The sequence below is a fragment of the Impatiens glandulifera genome, chromosome 2 (genome assembly GCF_907164915.1).
Source record: "Impatiens glandulifera chromosome 2, dImpGla2.1, whole genome shotgun sequence".
NCBI lineage: Eukaryota > Viridiplantae > Streptophyta > Magnoliopsida > Ericales > Balsaminaceae > Impatiens > Impatiens glandulifera.
Genome location: NC_061863.1, coordinates 51,396,124 through 51,419,628, shown reverse-complemented (window position 1 = coordinate 51,419,628; position 23,505 = coordinate 51,396,124). Strand labels below are relative to the sequence as shown.

The 23,505-nt window shown below is 32.3% G+C and overlaps 3 protein-coding genes across 5 annotated transcripts; 1 reads left to right on the top strand and 2 right to left on the bottom strand.

Annotated features, from left to right (window-relative positions):
* Nucleotides 1-68: 68 nt before the first annotated feature.
* On the bottom strand, nt 69-917 carry LOC124924870 (short-chain dehydrogenase ptmH-like). Its single transcript, XM_047464855.1, has one exon. It carries the CDS (start codon nt 915-917, stop codon nt 69-71), a length of 849 nt encoding a protein of 282 aa, XP_047320811.1.
* A 15,150-nt stretch (nt 918-16,067) lies between these two features.
* LOC124926932 lies at nt 16,068-17,119 on the top strand. 3 transcript variants are annotated; one of them, XM_047467268.1, is made up of 3 exons: nt 16,068-16,334; nt 16,422-16,655; nt 16,738-17,119. In XM_047467268.1, the coding sequence occupies exons 1-3, from the start codon at nt 16,235-16,237 to the stop codon at nt 16,839-16,841; spliced, it is 438 nt and encodes a 145-aa protein (XP_047323224.1). In that variant the 5' UTR covers nt 16,068-16,234; the 3' UTR covers nt 16,842-17,119. The 3 variants fall into 3 exon arrangements, with proteins under 3 accessions (XP_047323224.1, XP_047323223.1, XP_047323222.1); XM_047467267.1 differs by having other exon boundaries at nt 16,419-16,655; nt 16,741-17,119; XM_047467266.1 differs by having other exon boundaries at nt 16,419-16,655.
* Nucleotides 17,120-17,143: 24 nt separating this feature from the next.
* LOC124926931 (ADP-ribosylation factor-like protein 8a) lies at nt 17,144-19,617 on the bottom strand. Its single transcript, XM_047467265.1, has 6 exons — nt 19,477-19,617; nt 18,169-18,250; nt 18,046-18,078; nt 17,713-17,834; nt 17,438-17,599; nt 17,144-17,355 (listed from the first exon to the last, which is right to left on the bottom strand). The coding sequence occupies exons 1-6, from the start codon at nt 19,512-19,514 to the stop codon at nt 17,238-17,240; spliced, it is 555 nt and encodes a 184-aa protein (XP_047323221.1). The 5' UTR covers nt 19,515-19,617; the 3' UTR covers nt 17,144-17,237.
* Nucleotides 19,618-23,505: the final 3,888 nt, after the last annotated feature.

The window sequence follows — 23,505 nt, the reverse complement described above, 5'->3', positions numbered from 1 at the left end:
TCTCCAATTTTTTTATTAAATGATCACAAATGTTTATAAGTCTTTGCTTAATTTTGAATTACCTCCCCCTATATCTTCTTATTCAAACCAAATCTAGTAGAAAAAAATAGATCTCTAACCCAAATAGGAGACCATGACAACAAACTAAACAAACCGGTCATATGACCAAACCTAATCACCTTAGGAGGTCTTGGACTTAAAACCTTGTTAGCCACATATCTAGCTAGAACACTCGCATCGGTTGCCTTACCCCCTTGAGAAGCATTGGCTCGCTCACTTATAACGTTTCTAAAACCTTCATAAATTTTCCACTCATTATCGTACTTCTCCAACATTTTTGCGTTATTTCTCCCGAAGTTTGACTTAATTGCCCCCGGTACAACCAACACTACATCTATTCCAAATGGCTTCAACTCGACCCTCAACGTATCTGATATCGCATGAATAGCCGCCTTGGTGGCACAATACGAGCCCGCCCAAGGTGTAGGCACGGTTCCAACTACACTACCAACGTTCACGATAGTACCTTTACGTTGATCAACCATATAAGGTACAACTTGTTGGATCAACCTAAGATGGCCAAGAACATTTATTTCATAAGCCTTTCTTATCATGTCTATAGGAAGCTCGACCAAAGGACCCGAGTTTCCTATTCCTGCGTTATTCACCACTATGTCTATACGCCCATGTTTCGACACAATGGCTCCCACAGCTGATTCGACACTATTATTAGAAGAGACATCGAGCTGGAGCGTCTCTATGTTGTCTAACGAGAAATGATCGTTAGACATTTTTTCAATATCAGAAGCGAAAACACGACAGTTGCTTTCGGCAAAAGCTTTGCAGTATTCATAGCCGATGCCACCTTTGGCGCAACCCGTGACTAGAACGACCTTAGAATTATTATTCATAGTCATTTCTTGTTGTTTTTAGTTTAGAATATTTCAAAAGTTGCAAGCTTTGTAGCTCTTTCATAGAACTAGGATTTTAGTATATGCTTAAGGGATATACTTTGGTTCCCATTGTTTAGGCCGGCTGATAAATGTCTTATATTCTTATTTGTTAATCTATTTATATATACGAGTTCTTAATTTGTTAAATTTTTGTTCTTATTTTTTTATTCTCACTTATAATATTGATTTTTATTATACATAGACTGTAATGCTTGCAAATGATATAAAAACTTATTTGAGGGAAGAACAAGGAGAATATATCAAAATAACAAATTTTATTTAGTTGAGATTTGAATCATATATAAAAGATTGATGGGTGAATATCAAAATAGGTTGAATTGTATTCATGCGCAACTAACATCATGCCAAGCTGAATGTTAGATGTGGTCAAAATAGATATTAGAGTATCATCTGACCACCACCTGGGGCGGGGAACAACATGCCACGCTTCTTAGCCGTTTCCAACAGGTCTACTTCACCAACACCAACACCATCATCATCACTGTCGCCTTCCATTTTGGTTCGGAGAAGAAGGTTCTTCAAATTCTTCTTAGCCATGCCATGCTTCTTAGCCGTTTCCAACAGGTCTATTTCTAGGATATCTTCTTGTTTTGTCAAAAAGTGAAACTTATTTTAGGGAGGCTGAAATTTGTGATAACTAACTTCAGCACCAAGATTGGCCGCCATATGTTTTTGTAATGTGTCATGTTTAAAGAACATAACAAATCCATATATGACATGAGTACTATGCAAACAATGAGTTGCCACTTAGTAGTGGAAACACTTACATACCTGACCTTTGTCACGGGCTAAAAGTAGATCCGTGTGGCACTAAGTTAGATCGAAGAGATTCTAACTTAGTAAGCCTTTTTGAAACAAGAAAACTCAATGCAAGAAGACTTAGAGAGAGAAACAAAGCTTGAGAATAAAAATTGTATTCAACAACCACTTTACAAGATGTGACTACATGTATTTATAGGTAAATTACAAGTACAACATTAAATGCATTAAAGATGGATAGGTGGGTGGTGGTTAAGGAGAAAGCATTAAATGCATTAAAGATGGATAGGTGGGTGGTGGTTAAGGAGAAGCATTATATGCATTAATGATGAGTAGGTGGAGTGTGGATAAGACTAAGTCTTGTTTGGTTCCACTCTTCTCCCTTCTTGGATTTGAGTCATGACTTGGTGGACCTCTACTCCTCTTGATTGGGCCCTCTCACAAATGGGCCGTGACATACTCCCCCACCTAAGTCGTGGCCGCCCTCGGCTCGACCTTGGACCGGTATTCTTCGATCTTCTTCTTGAATTGCCACAAATGGTCTTCTTTTTCCCAGCTACTCTCGGCATCGGGAAGGTCTTTCCATCGTACAAAGTATTCGACGTAAGGGGGAACACCCCTTCTTCTAATTTCTCTATGCGATATAATTTCCGTGATATCCTTGTCGAAGGATGTCGTGACGGCCGTTGCTGCTCGATTGGATTGTCCCCTGTCTACATTCTCCGTATCCTCGTGAAATGGTTTAAGTTTACTTACGTGGAATACCGGATGAATCTTTAGTTTGGGCGGCAACTCCAATCGATATGCCACCTTTCCCACGCGCGCCTCGATTGTGAATGGTCCTTCGTATCTACGTACAAGCCCCTTGTGCACAGATCGTAGAGACTTGAATTGTTGTGGAAGTAACTTCATCATTACTTTGTCCCCCACCTTAAATTCGACTGCCCGCCTATTTTGGTCCGCCCATTTCTTCATTTTCTTGGAGGCCTTATCTAAGGACGCTCGAGCAAGATCTACCTCTTCTCCTAAGGATTTGGCAAATGTATAGGCGGATGGGCTTTGACCTGCATAACCGGTCGCCAAACTTTGCGGAGTCGCCGGTTGCCTCCCTGTCGCTAGTTCGAACGGACTGCGCCCAGTTGATTCACTCTTTTGCAAATTATATGAGAACTGTGCCGTATCCAGAAGTCTGCTCCAGTCCTTTTGGTTGGCGCTTACATAGTGTCTCAGATATAATTCTAGCAAGGCATTGACCCTTTCTGTCTGTCCATCGGTTTGTGGGTGGAAGCTGGTTGAGAATGCCAAGTTGGTGCCCATCAATTTGAACAACTCCGACCAAAATTTCCCAGTGAAGCGAGGATCTCTATCGCTGACAATCGTCTTTGGTACTCCCCAATGCTTCACAATGTGTTTCAAGAACAACTTGGTTGTATCGACAGCCGTGACGTCGGATGGTGCCGGAATAAAGGTTCCATACTTAGAAAAGCGATCAACCACCACTATGATTGACCCGTACCCATCGGACTTGGGTAGTGTTGTGATATAATCCATCGAGATGCTTTCGAATGGATGTTCCGGTACTGGTAATGGTTGGAGCAAACCGCCTGGTTGACGTTGTTCGATCTTATCTTGTTGGCAAATAAGACAAGTCCGTACATAAGCTTCCACGTCATCCCGCATTTTGGGCCAATAATACGATTCCTCCATCAGCGCCATGGTGCGGTGCATTCTTGGGTGACCCGCCCATTTTGAATCATGACTTTCCTTCAAGACGTCGTGACGCAAACTTCCCCACTTGGGTACGAACACACGGTTTCCTTTAGTTAGGAGTAATCCGTCGTCGACCCAAAATCTTCGAGTCTTGCCGTTTTGAGCAAACTCCATGAGTTTCAACGCATTGGGGTCTTTCTCTAGGCCCTCCCGTATGCGTTCCCTTATGTTGGTCTCCGGTTGACTAATGGCGGCCAACTCCGCCTTGCGGCTTAAAGCGTCAGCTACACGATTGGTAACTCCCGGCTTGTACTCCAATGAGTAATCGAACTCGGCTAGGAATTCTTGCCACCTAGCTTGCTTGGGAGTTAGTTTCTTTTGCGTTTGGAAGTAACTAGTGGCTACGTTGTCGGTCCGTACCATGAATCTGCTTCCAAGCAAATAGTGTCTCCATGTACGTAAACAATGTACAACTGCCGTCATCTCTTTCTCATGGATCGTGTATCGCCGCTCCGTATCGTTTAACTTCCGGCTTTCATATGCAATAGGATGCCCTTCTTGCATCAACACACCTCCAATGGCAAAGTCAGATGCATCGGTCTGTACCTCGTACTCTTTGGTATGGTCCGGTAGTGTTAACACCGGTTGTTTGGTGACTTTGTCCTTGAGTCCCTCGAAGGCTTCCAAACACTTTTCATCCCACCTCCATGATCGGTCTTTCTTCAAAAGGTCCGTCAAGGGAGCAGCTATTTTTGAGTATCCCGTGATGAACTTGCGGTAGTAATTCACTAAACCAAGGAATGAACGAAGTTGAGGTACGGTTTTAGGCGCTTCCCATTCTTGAATGGCTTTGACCTTGACCTCATCCATCATAATGCACCCTGCCTTCACTCGATGGCCAAGAAACATCACTTGATCTTGGGCAAACGAGCATTTCTCCCATTTGGCGTATAACTCATTCTCTCGCAAGGCTTGGAGAACCAATCTCAAATGCTCCACATGTTCATGCAAGGTGGACGAGTATACGTCAATATCGTCAAGGTAAACTACCACAAACTTATCTAAGTAGGGGTGGAAGACCTTGTTCATAAGGGTGCAGAATGTGGCTGGTGCATTCGTAAGACCAAAAGGCATGACAAGGAATTCGTAAGATCCATACCTCGTAACCATTGTGGTCTTCGTCTCATCCCCTTTTGCAATCCTCACTTGCCAATATCCGGACCGTAAATCGATCTTTGAAAACCACTTGGCTCCTCCAAGTTGATCGAACAACTCGCCAACAATCGGGATCGGATACTTGTTTCGAACGGTCAACTTGTTCAACGCCCGGTAATCCACACACATCTTCAATGACCCATCGTGCTTCTTTTGGAATAACACTGGAGCACCATAGGGCGATTTGGATGGTTGGATCATTCCCGCATCAAGCAACTCTTTCAATTGTTTCTGTAACTCCTTCAGCTCGGGAGGTGCCATTCTATAGGGCGTTCGAGATGGTGGCAATGCGTCTGTCACTAACTCGATTTTATGGTCCACGTCCCTTTTTGGCGGTAATTTCTTTGGGAGTTCGTCAGGCATCGTGTCTTTGAACTCCTCCAACACTTCTTGGACTTCTTTGGGCACTTCTACTCCCACCTTAGAATCGTCCTCATCTTCCATCACAGCGAAAGCGGCAAAAGTCTCTTCACCTCGCTGGAGGCCTCGGTTAAATTGTATAGCCGATAACATTCCCACTCCATCTAGTTCCCTTCTAACCGGTATGGCACTCGTTCTCTCGTGATCCAAGATGACCAACGAGTCAGAATAGGGAATTATGCACGCACGTACCTGATCGAACCATCGTAGTCCTAGTACTACGTCGTAATCGTCAAGGGGGATTACTGAAAAGGAAACCTTCCCGATCCAATCTCCGATTTGGATTTTCACTTCCTTAGCTTCACCGGTCACCGGCTTGGCTTTCGTGTTCACGGACTTGATGGTCCCCCTTGATTGGCTGATGTGGAGGCCAAGCGCCTTAGCCACTCCTTCACGCATGAAGTTGTGGGTTGCCCCAGTGTCGACAAGGGCTTTCACACGCTTTCCTTCGATCAACGCCTCAACGAACATTGAACCCCTCTTCGTTCCTTTAACTGGCTCAACAACGCTAGCCTTAACAGCATTGAGAAACCTTAAAGATCCCAGTTGAGCCCCTTCTTCATCATCGGAAGATTCGGCTCCTTGAACTGCCGCAACTTTCTTCCCTTTGAAAGGACACATGAACTTGAGGTGATTGGTGGCACCACAAATATGACAAGTTCTAGGCTTACCCGTTTCGTCGGCTTGCCTTCCAGGATTGTTGTTTGGTTGCCACTTCTTGGGTTGGCGGTCTCCCCCGCCTTTCTCTTTGTTGTCCTTATTGAACTTTGGTCTATCCACAGACGTTTTAAGCTCAATCAGCCTTTCTGCAATCGCAATTGCCTCCGAGACGTTCTGCACTTTCGCCCTTTGTAGTTCTAACTGCGCCCACATCTTTAGGCCATTAACAAAAGTGAATAGTGCCTCTTGTTCGGTCAGGCTGGGCAACTCTAGCATCAACTCTTGGAACTCCCTCACATACTCCTTTATGGATTGGGAGTGTGTAAGTTGGCTTAAACGCTTTCGAGCTTCGAAATCCGCGTTTTCGGGGAAGAACTGACGTTTGAACTCGGTCTTGAAATCCACCCATGTTTCCATTCGTAACGTACCTCGTTCAATGTCGACTTCACGTCTCCTCCACCACAACAATGCCATATCTATCAAGAAAAATGGCGCCGTTTGCAACTTGATGCGATCGTCAAGTATGTTGGATGCCTTAAAATACCTCTCCATATTCCATAGGAAGTCGTCCACTTCTCTTGCGCTCCTTGAGCCTTTGAATGAAGTTGGTTTGGGAACATCAATTCGATGAGGTGCCGCACCTCGAAGATTCCCTCCTCCATTCCACCCAATCCGCCCCTCCAAGCCTTCGATCCTCCCCCTTATTTCCCTTTGGAAGGCATCGATCATGCCTTGGACTTCTCCACGGATTGCTTCAAATACCTCATTCCGGATATCATCAACATTCACTCGAACCATCCCAAGCACTTCGTCTCGAATGCTATGTTTCGAGTTGTTGATGATTCCCATGATTTCGTTCTCCAGCTTTTCACCTTCCTCATCGAGCACCTTCACTCTATCGGCCACCGTGCTAAAAACTTCGAGAGCTTCTTGGTGCTCGCTCATTCCTTCCTCAAGCCGGGTCACTCGAGCTTCCATGGCAGCACTTCTCTCGACGGACTTGCCCCTTCTAGACACTTTGTCCGCTAGTTCGACGATCGGAACCTTCGTGACGTTGGCACTCGAATCCATCTCTTGCAACTTGAGTGCGGAAGCACAACCTTGCTCTGATACCACTTGTCACGGGCTAAAAGTAGATCCGTGTGGCACTAAGTTAGATCGAAGAGATTCTAACTTAGTAAGCCTTTTTGAAACAAGAAAACTCAATGCAAGAAGACTTAGAGAGAGAAACAAAGCTTGAGAATAAGAATTGTATTCAACAACCACTTTACAAGATGTGACTACATGTATTTATAGGTAAATTACAAGTACAGCATTAAATGCATTAAAGATGGATAGGTGGGTGGTGGTTAAGGAGAAAGCATTAAATGCATTAAAGATGGATAGGTGGGTGGTGGTTAAGGAGAGAAGCATTATATGCATTAATGATGAGTAGGTGGAGTGTGGATAAGACTAAGTCTTGTTTGGTTCCACTCTTCTCCCTTCTTGGATTTGGGTCATGACTTGGTGGACCTCTACTCCTCTTGATTGGGCCCTCTCACAAATGGGCCGTGACACCTTGCTTCCTTGGAAGCTAGACTTGGTGTTAGTTAAATCAGTTATCAATTTATTTGCCTCCAAAACATGTTGGGTGTAGAGCATGGGACTGGCTGGCTGAACCTGCAGACAACAGTATTGCATAGTCAAGATTGAAATTTGTTTGGTATTTAGATTGAACATATATGTCAGGAATCTATTGAATCTGAATGTAACAGTTTGAAAGGGTGAAAGGGATGAACTGATGAGAACCTGAGAAGGATAGTTATGAGAGATGAGAAGTTAGTTAATATATACCCTCAAAAGAATTTGATGAACCTTCTTCTCCGAACTAAAATGGAAGGCGATAGTAATGATGATGACGACGATGATGTTGGGGGAAGTAGATCCGTTGGAAACAGTTAAAGAAGCGTGGCATGCATGGTGTTCCCCGCCACAGTTGGTGGTGGTTAGATGATATGCCTTAAACAATAGATAGTAGCAGCTCTAATATCCATTATGACCGCATCTAACCCTCAGCAGCTTAGCATATGTTACCGAGTGACAATTTAATACTTACCCATGAACCTCTTATATATGATTCAAATCTCAACTAAGGATTATGTTCATATCTTCTCCTTGTTCTTCAACTCAAAGTTTTCAACTTGGAGGAGGAGGAGGGAAAAAAGGGTGTGATGGCTAGTGTGATGAACTGTAGAAGGAGGTACTAGATCCGACTGATGATGAAGGCTATAGCTGCCGTGATGGATATTGCTCATATTCTCTTCTCTCTTTCCTCCATAGATACGAAATATAAACCCGAATCACATCAATTAGTCCAGCGGTAGTAAGAGTGTTTCGTTTAAAAAAAAAAAAAAAAAAGTAGTCAGTCATCAATCAACACAACAAGACAATTGCAGATAAGATCTTCTGCTACCGAATTGGGTGTTCCCCTGTTGCGGACCAATCAAAACTCAGCATTATTATTATATTAATAAATTAAAATTGGGTTGAAAAGGAAGAAAGAGAACCCGGAACCCGTATTTTATTCCGGGTTCAGCAGAAACAGAAATGAGTGAAGCTTCATTCGCTTCACTCTGTTTTACATGATCTTTGAAGAGACAGTCTACACTGTTTTACATAAAGTTGTCCATGTAAAACTGATTGATATATATTCACTCAGGTGAATATAAAATACATTCATGTAAAAACAGTTTATATGATAGAAGTGAAGCAAACTTCACTTGATATTAAATTTGTAAGATATTTAAATGAATTTACTTTAATTATTTTATATGATTATATATTAAATATATATATATATATATATATATAAACATGTTCAAATTTTTTTTTAATATATTTAAATAAATTTGTAAAACAAAATATTTTAAAATTTATTTGTAAGATATTTTTAAAAAAATATATTTAAATTATTTTATATTTTATATAATTATATATTAAATATATGTAAATGTTCATGTAAAACCACTAACACATTTATGTAAAAACATTTATACGTTAGTGTAAAAGCATTTATGCCTTCATTTAAGTCTGAAAAAAAAAAACAAGCGCTACCAGGTGAAGCTAACTTCACCTGGGTATTTACAGCGCTCAAATGAGTGAAACAAGCACTACCAGGTGAAGCTTGCTTCACTCAATATTTACAGTGTTGATAGAAGTGAAGCAAACTTCACTTGATATTTACATTTGTAAGATATTTAAATTAGTTTATTTTAATTATTTTATATGATTATATATTAAATATATATATATATATATATATATAACAATATATTCAAAAAAAATTTGTAATATATTTAAATAAATTTGTAAAACAAAATATTTTTAAATTTATTTGTAAGATATTTAAAAAAAATTATTAATATTATTTTATATTTTATATAATTATATATTAAATATATATAAATGTTCATGTAAAACCATTAACACATTTATGTAAAAATATTTATATGTTCATGTAAAAGCATTTATGTCTTCATGTAAGTCTACAATAGAATAAAAACAAGCGCTACCAGGTGAAGCTTGCTTCACCTGGGTATTTACAGAGCTCAAATGAGTGAAACAAGCACTACCAGGTGAAGCTTGCTTCACTCAATATTTACAGCACTGATAGAAGTGAAGTAAACTTCACTTGATATTTACATTTGTAAGATATTTAAATCAATTTATTTTAATTATTTTATATGATTATATAATAAATATATATATATATATAACATTTTCAAAAAATTTTGTAATATATTTAAATAAATTTGTAAAAAAAAATATTTTTAAATTTATTTGTAAGATATTTAAAAAAATTATTTAAATTATTTTATATTTTATATAATTATATATTAAATATATATAAATGTTCATGTAAAATCATTAACACATCTATGTAAAAACATTTATATGTTCATGTAAAAGCATTTATACATTCATGTAAGTCTGCAAAAAAATAAAAAAATAAACAAGCACTACCAGGTGAAGCTTGCTTCACCTATGGATTTACAGTGCTCAAATGAGTGAAACAAGCACTACCAGGTGAAGATTGCTTCACTTAATATTTACAGCACTGATAGAAGTGAAACAAACTTCACTTGATATTAAATTTGTAAGATATTTAAATGAATTTACTTTAATTATTTTATATGATTATATATTAAATATATATATATAAAACAACATGTTCAATTTTTTTTGTAATATATTTAAAAAATTTTGTAAACAAAATATTTTAAAATTTATTTGTAAGATATTTAAAAAATAATATATTTAAATTATTTTATATTTTATATAATTATATATTAAATATATGTAAATGTTCATTTAAAACCACTAACACATTTATGTAAAAACATTTATACGTTCATGTAAAAACATTTATGTCTTCATGTAAATCTGCAAAAGAATAAAAAAAAACAAGCGTTATCAGGTGAAGGTAGCTTCACCTGGGTATTTACAGCGCTCAAATGTGTGAAACAAACACTAATAGGTGAAGCTTGCATCACTCAATATTTACAGCGCTGATAAAAGTGAAGCAAACTTCACTAGATATTTACATTTGTAAGATATTTAAATTATTTTGTAAATATATTTAAATTAATTTGTAAAACAAAATATTCAATTTTTTTTAATATATTTAAATAAATTTGTAAAACAAAATATTTTAAAATTTATTTTTAAGATATTTAGAAAATATATATATTTAAATTATTTTATATTGTATATAATTATATATTAAATATATATAAATGTTCATGTAAACCACTAACATATTTATGTAAAAACATTTATACGTTCATGTAAAAGCATTTATGCCTTCATGTAAATCTGCAAAAAAAAATAAGCGCTATCAGGTGGGTAACTTGTTTTTATTTTTTTTATTCTTTTGAAGACTTACATGAAGACATAAATACTTTTACATGAACATATAAATGCTTTTACGTAAATGTGTTAATGGTTTTACATAAACATTTATATATATTTAATATATAATTGTATACAATATAAAATAATTTAAATATATATTTTTTAAATATCTTAAAAATAAATTTTAAAATATTTTGTTTTACAAATTTATTTAAATATATTACAAAATATTTTGAATTGCTTCACTTCTATCAACGCTGTAAATATTGAGTGAAGCAAGCTTCACCTGGTAGTGTTTGTTTCACTCATTTGAGCGCTGTAAATACCCAGGTGAAGCTAGCTTCACCTGGTAGCGCTTGTTTTTTTTTTATATTTTTTGCAGACTTAAATGAAGGCATAAATGCTTTTACATTAACGTATAAATGTTTTTACATAAATGTGTTAGTGGTTTTACATGAACATTTACATATATTTAATATATAATTATATAAAATATAAAATAATATAAATATTTTTTTAAAAAAATATCTTACAAATAAATTTTAAAATATTTTGTTTTACAAATTTATTTAAATATATTACTAAAAAATTTGAACATATTTATATATATATATATATATATATTTAATATATAATCATATAAAATAATTAAAGTAAATTCATTTAAATATCTTACAAATTTAATATCAAGAAGTGAAGTTTGCTTCACTTCTATCAACGCTGTAAATATTGAGTGAAGCAATCTTCACCTGGTAGTGCTTGTTTCACTAATTTAAAGTTTTAAATACCCAGGTGAAGCTAGCTTCACCTGGTAGCGCTTGTTTTTTTATTCTTTTACAGATTTACATGAAGACATAAATGCTTTTACATGAACGTATAAATGTTTTACATAAATGTGTTAGTGGTTTTACATGAACATTTACATATATTTAATATATAATTATATAAAATATAAAATAATTTAAATATTTTTTTAAAAAATATCTTACAAATAAATTTAAAAATATTTTGTTTTACAAATTTATTTAAATATATTACTAAATTTTTTGAAAATGTTATATATATATATATATATATTTATTATATAATCATATAAAATAATTAAAATAAATTAAATTAAATATCTTACAAATGTAAATATCAAGTGAAGTTTATTTCACTTCTATCAGTGCTGTAAATCCCCAGGTGAAGCTTGCTTCAACTGGTAGTGCTTGTTTTTTTTTTTTTTTTTTTACAAATTTATTTAAATATATTACAAAATTTTTTGAACATGTAAAATCCATAGGTGAAGCAAGATTCACCTGGTAGTGCTTGTTTTTTTATTTTTTTGCAGATTTTACATGAAGGCATAAATGTTTTTACATGAACGTATAAATGTTTTTACATAAATTTGTTAGTGGTTTTACATGAACATTTACATATATTTAATATATAATTATATAAAATATAAAATAATTTAAATATTTTTTTTAAAAATATCTTACAAATAAATTTAAAAATATTTTGTTTTACAAATTTATTTAAATATATTACTAAATTTTTTGAAAATGTTATATATATATATATATATTTATTTATTATATAATCATATAAAATAATTAAAATAAATTAAATTAAATATCTTACAAATGTAAATATCAAGTGTCAGTGCTGTAAATCCCCAGGTGAAGCAAGCTTCACCTGGTAGTGCTTGTTTTTTTTTTTTTTGTTTTACAAATTTATTTAAATATATTACAAAATTTTTTGAACATGTAAAATCCATAGGTGAAGCAAGCTTCACCTGGTAGCGCTTGTTTTTTTATTATTTTGCAGATTTATATGAAGGTATAAATGCTTTTACATGAACGTATAAATGTTTTTACATAAATGTGTTAGTGGTTTTACATGAACATTTACATATATTTAATATATAATTATATAAAATATAAAATAATTTAAATATTTTTTTTAAAAATATCTTACAAATAAATTTAAAAATATTTTGTTTTACAAATTTATTTAAATATATTACTAATTTTTTTGAAAATGTTATATATATATATATATTTATTATATAATCATATAAAATAAATAAATTAAATTAAATTAAATATCTTACAAATGTAAATATCAAGTGAAGTTACTTCACTTCTATCAGTGCTGTAAATCCCTAGGTGAAGCAAGCTTCACCTGGTAGTGTTTGTTTATTTTTTTTTTTTGTTTTACAAATTTATTTAAATATATTACAAAAATTTTTGAACATGTAAAATCCATAGGTGAAGCAAGCTTCACCTGGTAACGCTTGTTTTTTTATTCTTTTGCAGATTTATTAAAGGCATAAATGCTTTTACATGAACGTATAAATGTTTTTACATAAATGTGTTAGTGGTTTTACATGAACATTTACATATATTTAATATATAATTATATAAAATATAAAATAATTTAAATATTTTTTTTTAAAAATATCTTACAAATAAATTTAAAAATATTTTGTTTTACAAATTTATTTAAATATATTACAAAAGTTTTTGAAAATGTTATATATATATATATATATATTTATTATATAATCATATAAAATAATTAAAATAAATTAAATTAAATATCTTACAAATGTAAATATCAAGTGAAGTTTACTTCACTTCTATCAGTGCTGTAAATCCCCAGGTGAAGCTTGCTTTACCTGGTAGTGCTTGTTTTTTTTTTTTTTTTGTAGACTTACATGAAGGTATAAATGCTTTTACATGAACATATAAATGTTTTTACATAAATGTATTAATCATTTTACATGAACATTTATATATATTTAATATATAATTATATAAAATATAACATAATTTAAATAATTTTTTTAAATATCTTACAAATAAATTTAAAAATATTTTGTTTTACAAATTTATTTAAATATATTACAAAATATTTTGTTTTACAAATTTATTTAAATATATTATATAATCATATAAAATAATTAAAATAAATTAATTTAAATATTTTACAAATGTAAATATCAAGTGAAGTTTAGTTCACTTCTATCAGTGCTGTAAATATTGAGTGAAGCAAGCTTCACCTGGTGGTGCTTGTTTTCACTCATTTGAGCGCTGCAAATACCCAGGTGAAGCAAGCTTCACCTGGTAGAGCTTGTTTTTTTTAATTCTATTGCAGACTTACATGAAGACATAAATGCTTTTACATGAACATATAAATATTTTTACATAAATGTGTTAATGGTTTTTCATGAACATTTATATATATTTAATATATAATTATATAATTATATAAAATATAAAATAATTTAAATAATTTTTTTTTAAATATCTTACAAATAAATTTAAAAATATTTTATTTTACAAATTTATTTAAATATATTACAAAATTTTTTGAATATATTGTTATATATATATATATATTTAATATAGAATCATATAAAATAATTAAAATAAACTAATTTAAATATCTTACAAATGTAAATATCAAGTGAAGTTTGCTTCACTTCTATCAGCGCTGTAAATATTGAGTGAAGCTAGCTTCACCTGGTAGTGCTTGTTTCACTCATTTGAGCGCTGTAAATATTCAGGTGAAGCTAGCTTCACCTGGTAGCTTGTTTTCTTTTTATATTTTTTGCAGACTTAAATGAATGCATAAATGCTTTTATATTAACGTATAAATGTTTTTACATAAATATGTTAGTGGTTTTACATGAACATTTACATATATTTAATATATAATTATATAAAATATAAAATAATTTAAATATTTTGTTTTACAAATTTATTTATTTATATTACAAAAAAAATTTGAACATGTTTATATATATATATATATATATTTAATATATAATCATATAAAATAATTAAAGTAAATTTATTTAAATATCTTACAAATTTAATATCAAGTGAAGTTTGCTTCACTTCTATCATATAAACTGATTTTACATGAATGTATTTTATATTCACCTGAGTGAATATATATCAATCAGTTTACATGGACAACCTTATGTAAAACAATGTAGACTGTCTCTTCAAATGTCATGTAAAACAGAGTGAAGCGAAGGAAGCTTCACTCATTTCTGTTTCTGCTGAACCCGGAATAAAATACGGGTTCCGGGTTCTCTTTCTTCCTTTTCAACCCAATTTTAATTTATTAATATAATAATAATGCTGAGTTTTGATTGGTCCGCAACAGGGGAACACCCAATTCGGTAGCAGAAGATCTGATCTGAGACAATTGAGTCTTATTCGCTCTCATTTTGAATTCATAGTAAGAGGCTGGTTTTGATTAGGCCAGTGAAATGAAATATCCATTTCTGAATCCGATTTAGATTTACTCTACGATTTTGATTCCGATGAGTATTTCTATTTTTTTTACATCCCCGATTCGTCGGATATCCGATTCCTGACAGATACCTGATTCCTGACAGGTACCTATTATCCGATTAAAAAATTACTTATGAAATTATAAAATTTGAAAGAAAAAACATAAATAATTTTAAAATTAGTAATATTAAAATATTAAAAATATAAATAAAAACATTATTGGTGAAAAATAAAATAAAATGAAAGATGATTATAAGTTAAAAGATTAAATATGAAGAATGATAAAAAGATTTAATATTTTGATATTAAAATAAGTTGAAGATTCAATATTGATCGTAGAGAATATTTTCTTGTTAGTATAAAAAATTTAAAGATGGAGTGGAGTATATTTATGATGATATTTGGAATGGAGCGTGGATAAAAATAATTTAAATGATGTCTTTATGAAATATTTGTAAATTGTAATAACGAAGAATTTGAAAAGTAATATTAAGTTGTAAAAATAAAAATAAAAATATAATTTTAATATTAATAAAATCAAGTATCGCGTTTGGGTTTCGCACAATTCCCATCCCCGACCCCGTACTCGACCGGTTACTTGCTCCCCCTCCCCATGCCCAACCCTGACTCTGAACCCGACTATCGGGTATCCACAGATATCGGGCATATGGGTACCCATTGTCATCTCTACATCTTAGTTCTTCTTTAATTCCCAAATAAAATTATTGTCTTAACTAGAATATTCGATATCCTAGGGAGGAATAATTCAAATCAAGGAGGTCGGAGATACACAGTAAAATTGAAACACCGTCAAGTTTGATATTAAAATTGAAATATCCTTCGAGCTTGAGTTCGAATTTGGATAGTTTTCAAAAACTCTTAATTGATTCATATTTCATACATTAAAATAGTTCAAATATATATATACTAAGAATATAACGAAAACATTTTGGCCAATCTGGTGTTGAAGTTAGTTATCACAAATTTCAGCCTCCCTCGAATAAGTTTATCCACTTCACTTTTTTTTATTAGACATAGACTAGTTCTTAATTAATATATTTTGAATATAAAAACTCCAATGTTTGCAAATAATATATATATAAAAATTGACGGCAATCAAAGAAGGCATACAATTATAAACTAGAAAGAATCTCTGCAACCAAATAAGGAAGTGATGAAGAACGAGGAAAAGAGACGACGGTTTCACGAAAAACTCATCCACGTTCTTTATCCTCCTCCACCTCCATTAGTATTACTACTCTCTCTGTCGTGAAATCTTGGTTTCTTCTTCTTCTTCTTTGTTTTATTATGATTCTGATGCTGTCATTTTTACTTTATCAGGATGATAAAGAGGAAGATGAAACAAATGCAGTGATCCCATCATCGCATGATCTAAATAATCCGCCAGGTAAATATTTGATTTGATTTGATTAGTAGATCCTCGATTAGGGTTTTCGATAACCAACCCATCTCAAAATATGTATTTGTTAAGAAGAAGAGGGAGAATTCGAAGAGATTTACAGCGGCGGCGGCGGCTACTCTTCATCATCATCAGACACGAAAGGAGATGATAATAAGAAACTGGGTAGGGCTCAAAGAAAGAGGCTACGGAGGAAAAAACTCAAGGAAGAAGCCATCCGTCGTAGCAAAATCATAGGCCCCCTCTTATCATCTAACCAAGAAGATTCAATAATCCAGGATCATTCAAATTCTGGATTCAATAAACCAGGTAAGATTGTTTGTATCTTCATTAAAAATTTGTTCTTTTTTTCTTTCTTTCTTTCATGTTATCTGAGTGAGTTGGTAATTAGCAGAACAAATTGCTGCTGTTTGCATTGTTCAAAGAAAGCTCAAGCAGAGGAGGATGTCTAAAAAGCTGGCTAGGGGTGAGGACAACAAACAATTAGATATATGAATCAAAATCAAGCATGAAGAAAGAGCTATGAACTTGTTTTCTTTCTTTCTTTCTTTCTTTCTTTCCAGATTCATAGGAACGAGAAAGAAAAACATGTCTGCTTAATTGGACCTTTTTTTTTTTTTCTGGTTTGTGTTTTTGAATGAGAGACAGGTTTTTTCAAATGATTTTATTGTGTCATGCCCCTTATTAAACAATGTTGTTAATAAACTTTAGTGAAAATTTCTTCAGTGTTAGAAATGATGAAAGGAGCAAAAAATTAAATAAATAAACATTCAAGAAAAGAAGATAAAAAAGAGCCAATATCTTAGTAAATCAGAAATCTCCAATATACATATATATAAATAAATATATATATATATATATATATCCACAGAAATGTCGATCAATAATTAACTAGCTCTTTGATTTGGAATGCTTGACAAGCCAATCAATAACTGAATCAATGTTGGTTGAGTATTTGCATGAGATCATAAAGCAGCAAACCTCTCTGTCACTAATTTCCTTCAGCCCCCTGCACAGCAAACACAATTTTATCAGTTATTATAAACAAACAAATCCTAAAGCTAATACTCGAAAGAAATTCGCTTGCTTACATCTGTTCGGTCAACGATTCTTTCGAGAGGGACCCTTGTTTGTCATTCTTGTTGCCGAGGACCAGCAATGGAATACCACTAAGAGAAGGTTTGCTCAGAAGATCATGGAGTTCACTTTTTGAGATATTAAGGTTCTCATGATCAGCTGCATCCACCACATAACTGTGTGCCCAAAAACATGCCAAGTCAATTAAAACCACCCCCATTTGGAAACAAATTCTGAAATGGATATATGCTAACCAAACAGGACAAATTTTAAGGAATATAAAACATACACAATAGCAGAAACAGCCCTACAATATCGCTCCCACATGCTCCTAAATCTGGGTTGACCTCCAAGATCCCACAGCTTAATTGTAACATTACCTTTTGTTACTTTTCTCATGTTGAATCCTACCTGAAGATATCAAAATACAAATATAGGTCTTGATTGAACTGGGTTATTTCAGATTTATTTCAAATAATCCAACAATTTAATCATGTTTATACTCCTAATATTAATAACCTGCATCAAACAAGATTATTTGAAAAATAACTACTTGATTATTCAAGTAATCCTAGACCTAATAATGCAATTGACAGACCCCATAATAAGGAAGAACACTTACTGTAGGGATCATGTCCTCACTGTATCCGCCAGTCTACAAACAAAACCACGAAACCGATAAATTCCCAAAACAGAAAAGCAAATAAACATCATTTTCCAACATTAATGCCATTGGTATACTTACAGCTACAACATTTACAAGAGAAGTCTTCCCTGCATTCTGGAGCCCTATCAAGGAAAGTTCCATTTCTTGCTTGAAGAAAAGGCTGCAAAGTGCACAAGGAGTTGCGTAAATCCATTTATAGTATACAAAATATTAATGTTAAAATTCAACATTGATGATCTGATATTTTCTGCTTATCAAATATTGATATGTTCATGTATAAGTCATCATGTTACTAACTACCTAAGGTGTTATTAGCAATGTATAATTCAATAAATGAGCATATTTCAAGAAAAATAAAGCTAACATTCAAAAGTTGACTTTAATACAGTTTAGCTTTCTTATACACAAACCTTTAATAATTTCATATGAGCTAGATCAAATAATCCAAACAACATATTTTCACATAGACACAGGATAAAACAATGAACAATGACAATATGAAATTGCCTACAGGCAGGGTTCTGCAGCAAATGAATTCAGCTAATCCGTTCAAGGGTAACTTGTTTTCATTGAAAAAAGCACAGCTAAATTATAAAATTTATGAACAAACTTGACTATAAGCTTGGATGCGACTTACAACTTATAAATTCAACAAAATAGTAATTCACAATAAACTAGTATACGTTAATTTTATAATAACTTATAAAAAAATATCATAAATATGGTTTACAAGTCATGAAAATCAGTTTGTGAGCTGGGGTTGGTTACAAAATCCAATCATGGAAGGGTCAAGGAAGCACAATTTAAAATATTTCAAGTCCATATATGAACCAGCTTAGACATACAGGACCAAACCTAGAATTTGACAACCTACATCAACTAAACAAAACTATGAAGTTGAGCAGGCAATAAACCAACAAACACATAGACAAATTGCTGCAAGAAGTGAAGCTGATTTATAATCCACCTCAAACATAGCATCAAAAGGAGAAAATTTAGTATGTACTCATGTTTTCAGGGACCTAGTTTCCTAACCAAAAGGTTTTTCAGCTTCAATTTTGTCTAAGGATTCACCTTGGCGGGAAAAAAGTAACTAAGAACATATGAATTCTAAAGCGTCATTAATCAGCATATCCTAATTACATAACAGCGAATGTCGAATTCAATTAATAGTATCGTAAAACAACATAACGATGTGATGTATTATTGAGTAGCCGTATCCTTATTCGATCGCAAAAACAGCAAAGATCTAAGATATGCAAAAGAAAATATGTCGTGTTTATCGAGAAGTAACGAGAAATCGAAAACCTAACCGTCGCCATGGGCATGGTTGAAAGAAAGCAGGATCCATTAATAAAGGTGAGATATCGAAGTTGATTATTATACCTTCGAAGCCAATTGAGAAATCCTTCCCACAGGCCCATTCTTGAAGACAGGACTCCAAAATTCTGGAAGAGATCCGTTCACAATATTATTGATTGATTCAAGCTCTTTACTCTCTTTCTCTCTCTAGGGCTTTTATATATATATATATATATATATATATATATATATATATATATATATATATATATATATATATATATATATATATATATATATATATATATATATATCAACGAAGGGTTAGCGAAAGCAAGACCACGAATCCCACGTGGCCTTGCCAGCTAGGAGAGAGAAAAAGCAAAACAAAATAAAAAAAATAAGAAAAATAAATATTTCAGTTTCCCCCTCTTTCTTCTTCCCTCTCTTTCTTCTTTCCTCTCTTTCTTATTTTCATTTATCACTTTCGGCGAACCCCGATTTCTTCTCTGGCGATTTTTCTCTCCGGCATCCCCGACTTCTTCTACTTTCTTCATCTTCTTTCGAACGAAAATGGTAAGAGAACTCTTTCGTGTATGTTCACTTCATTGTCTGCCTTCGTGTTCACTTCATACTATCTTTTCAGGCTGGTGGTCCAGGTACATCTCCATACAAGACTTCAAAATCTCCCAGATCTCAAAAGACAAGATAAATAACATTTTCTTTTTTAGAATCGTAGATCATTTTAAAGATTTGAAGATCGTTTAGCTTTTTGCGGTTAGGGTTAGGGATTTTAATGATTTTAATGATTTTAACGATAGAAAACTATGATTATTGTGTATTTGCTGCATTATGAGTCCGGAAATGGATGGTTTAGAGACCCGAAAGTATGATTGTATAATGTTTGGCTGTTATGGGTCCCAAAAATGTGATTTCGGGACCCGAAAGTATGATTATATAATGTTTGGCTGTTGTTATGGGTTTAGTTGCAGAACTAATTTCAATTAGGTTGTAAGAAAAACCATTTCTGGTCCCGAAATCACTCATTTCTGGTCCCGAAACCACTCATTTCGGGTCCCGAAACCACTCATTTCGGGTCCCCAAAACACAAATATCCAAAAAAAAAAAAAAAAAAAAAAAAAAAAAAAATTTTTTTTTTTTTTTGCCGTTTCGGGTCCCGAAACCAGCTTTTCTGGTCCCAAAATCAGCTTTTCTGGTCCCGAAACCACTCATTTCGGGTCCCGAAACCACTCATTTCCAAAAAAAAAAAAAAAAAAAAAAAAAAAAAAATTTTTTTTTTTTTTTTTGCCGTTTCGGGTCCCGAAACTACTCATTTCGGGTCCCGAAACTACTCATTTCGGGTCCCGAAACCAGCTTTTCTGGTCCCGAAACTAGCATTTTTTGTCCCGAAATCACCATTTTAGGGTGATTTCAAACTCCGAAATGGTTTCTATACGATCTTTTATGGCTATTTTATTTTTGTATAAACCAATAATCTTATTGTAATGTTAATTTGATTTGTAGGTCATGTATGAAGATCCAAATCTTCTTATTGATCAAGTTAATGAAGAAATGAGATTATTTGAGATCTCTCAAATTGTAGGTTGTATTTTAAATGTGATATAAATGACAGATTGTAACATTGTAAATAAATGTTTAATTATGTAAATTTCTAGTATAATAACATTATCTTCAATTATTTTTTATTTTCTAAGATTCATTATAATGTTTCAGATTAAAAAAAATAAAAAAAAAAGTGTCCCAAAATCACTCATTTCTGGTCCCGAAACCACTCATTTCGGGTCCCGAAACCACTCATTTCGGGTCCCGAAACCACTCATTTCGGGTCCCGAAACCACTCATTTCCAAAAAAAAAAAAAAAAAAAAAAAAAATTTTTTTTTTTTTTTTTTTTTTTTGCCGTTTCGGGTCCCGAAACTACTCATTTCGGGTCCCGAAACCAGCTTTTCTGGTCCCGAAACCAGCTTTTCTGTCCCGAAACTAGCATTTTTTGTCCCGAAATCACCATTTTAGGGTGATTTCAAACTCCGAAATGGTTTCTATACGATATTTTATGGCTATTTTATTTTTGTATAAACCAATAATCTTATTGTAATGTTAATTTGATTTGTAGGTCATGTATGAAGATCCAAATCTTTTTATTGATCAAGTTAATGAAAAATGAGATTATTTGAGATCTCTCAAATTGTAGGTTGTATTTTAAATGTGATATAAATGACAGATTGTAACATTGTAAATAAATGTTTGATTATGTAAATTTCTAGTATAATAACATTATCTTCAATTATTTTTGATTTTCTAAGATTCATTATAATGTTTCAGATTAAAAAAAATAAAAAAAAAGTGTCCCGAATTCACTCATTTCTGGTCCCGAAACCACTCATTTCGGGTCCCGAAACCACTCATTTCGGGTCCCGAAACCACTCATTTCCACAAAAAAAAAAAAAATTTTTTTTTTTTTTTTTTTTGGCCGTTTCGGGTCCCGAAACTACTCATTTCGGGTCCCGAAACCAGCTTTTCTGGTCCCGAAACTAGCTTTTCTGGTCCCGAAACCAGCTTTTCTTGTCAATAATCTTATTGTAATGTATGAAGACCCAGATCTTTTAGAACTCTAATCTAAATCGATTCAGCAGCTAAACCATAAACGTTAAACATAAATATTGATATGACAATCATTTCGAACGGAAGATAAACGAAAGAAAGAAAAAAGACTTTATATTTCAATCGATCGGAAGATAAGAAGTCGATGAAACGTTTCAGTAAGATCGACAGTGGGTTGGGTTTTGGGAAATGGAAACGAAAAATAAAGAGAGAGATTGTCGTGGGGGTTTTGGTTTTGGGAAAAAATAAAACGTTTCATTAACAGAAGAAGTCTTACCATTTCGATCGATCGGAAGAGAAGTCGGTGAAAATGAAAGAAGAGAATCTCCGGTGGGTTTAGGAAAAATGAAACAAAAGAGAAAGAGAGAGAATGAAACAAAAGAGAGAGAAAGAATAAGATTTTGGTTTTGGGGGGAAATAGAAATATAGAAATAATAGGATTTTTGGTTTTGGGGGGAAATAGAAAATTTTAATTTTTTTCAATTTTTTTTCTCTCTCCTAGCTGGCAAGGCCACGTAGGATTCGTGGCCTTGCTTTCGCTATTTTGTCGTTGAGAATATCATTTCTCATATATATATATATAGTCTTTCTCTCTTCTCAAATTATTGGAGCGAGAAAACGCGAAGAACCTGATTGGATGGTTACAGAAGAAATTACGAAACAACCAAAGTGAAAATCGCCTTCTTTTTCGCAGCCGCGCCCATAGATTTTGATTTATTTGAATCTTTATTTTATTTTTACTTTCCATTTTGATAAAATTAAAATTTGAATAAATTTGAATTTTAAATATTTAATGTTTTAAATATTTATATATATAAAAATAAAATAATAAATAAAATATTTAATTTTAAGTATTAATAGTTAAATTAATTTAATAATATTTAAAACTAATATAAAAAAATACATCAATATTATTATACTCTTATATATTAATTAATTAATTTAATATATTAAATAACAAATAATTAAAATAAATATTTTTTTTTAGTTTTTAAATTATAATTTATTATTAGTAATATATATATATATATTTTAAAGAGATAATTTTAATTTTTATATAATTAGTTTAAATATTATCACATTTTTATTTTATAATGTTTGAAATTATTTTTATATAACATTATATTTTTAATGAAATCATGATTAAAGAAAAAAAAATGGTTGTTACGTCTCTAAAAAAAAAACTTAAATTTAAAAGGACATAATAGTATTTTGTTTATTTTATTTTATTTTTTAATTTATTTTAATTTATTATTTTTAATATATTTAAATTTATATAAATAAATGATTATAAATAAGTGTTATATAAATAAATTCATATTAATGCTAAATATATTAGATGAAGTATATGTAAATTAAAAATAAGTAGTGCCTTAAATATTACAAAAGTCTGCTTATTTTATTTATAATTAAATTTAAATTGATTGTTTTAAATGGGCCCAAAATCAATAAAAAAAATGTAGCCTTAAATATTAAAAAAGTCTGATTAAAAG

Coding starts and splice junctions, on each gene's coding strand:
- LOC124924870 (XM_047464855.1), bottom strand. CDS start 917: ATGACTATGAATAATAATTCTAAGGTCGTTCTAGTCACGGGTTGCGCC.
- LOC124926931 (XM_047467265.1), bottom strand. CDS start 19,514: ATGGGCCTGTGGGAAGGATTTCTCAATTGGCTTCGAAG. Junction 17,600..17,712: donor AGGGCTGTTTCTGCTATTGT/GTATGTTTTATA, acceptor TTGGGCACACAG/TTATGTGGTGGATGCAGCTG. Junction 17,356..17,437: donor GAATCGTTGACCGAACAGAT/GTAAGCAAGCGA, acceptor TTTGCTGTGCAG/GGGGCTGAAGGAAATTAGTG.
- LOC124926932 (XM_047467266.1), top strand. CDS start 16,235: ATGATTCTGATGCTGTCATTTTTACTTTATCAGGATGATAAAGAGGAA. Junction 16,335..16,418: donor TGATCTAAATAATCCGCCAG/GTAAATATTTGA, acceptor GTATTTGTTAAG/AAGAAGAGGGAGAATTCGAA. Junction 16,656..16,737: donor TTCTGGATTCAATAAACCAG/GTAAGATTGTTT, acceptor GTTGGTAATTAG/CAGAACAAATTGCTGCTGTT.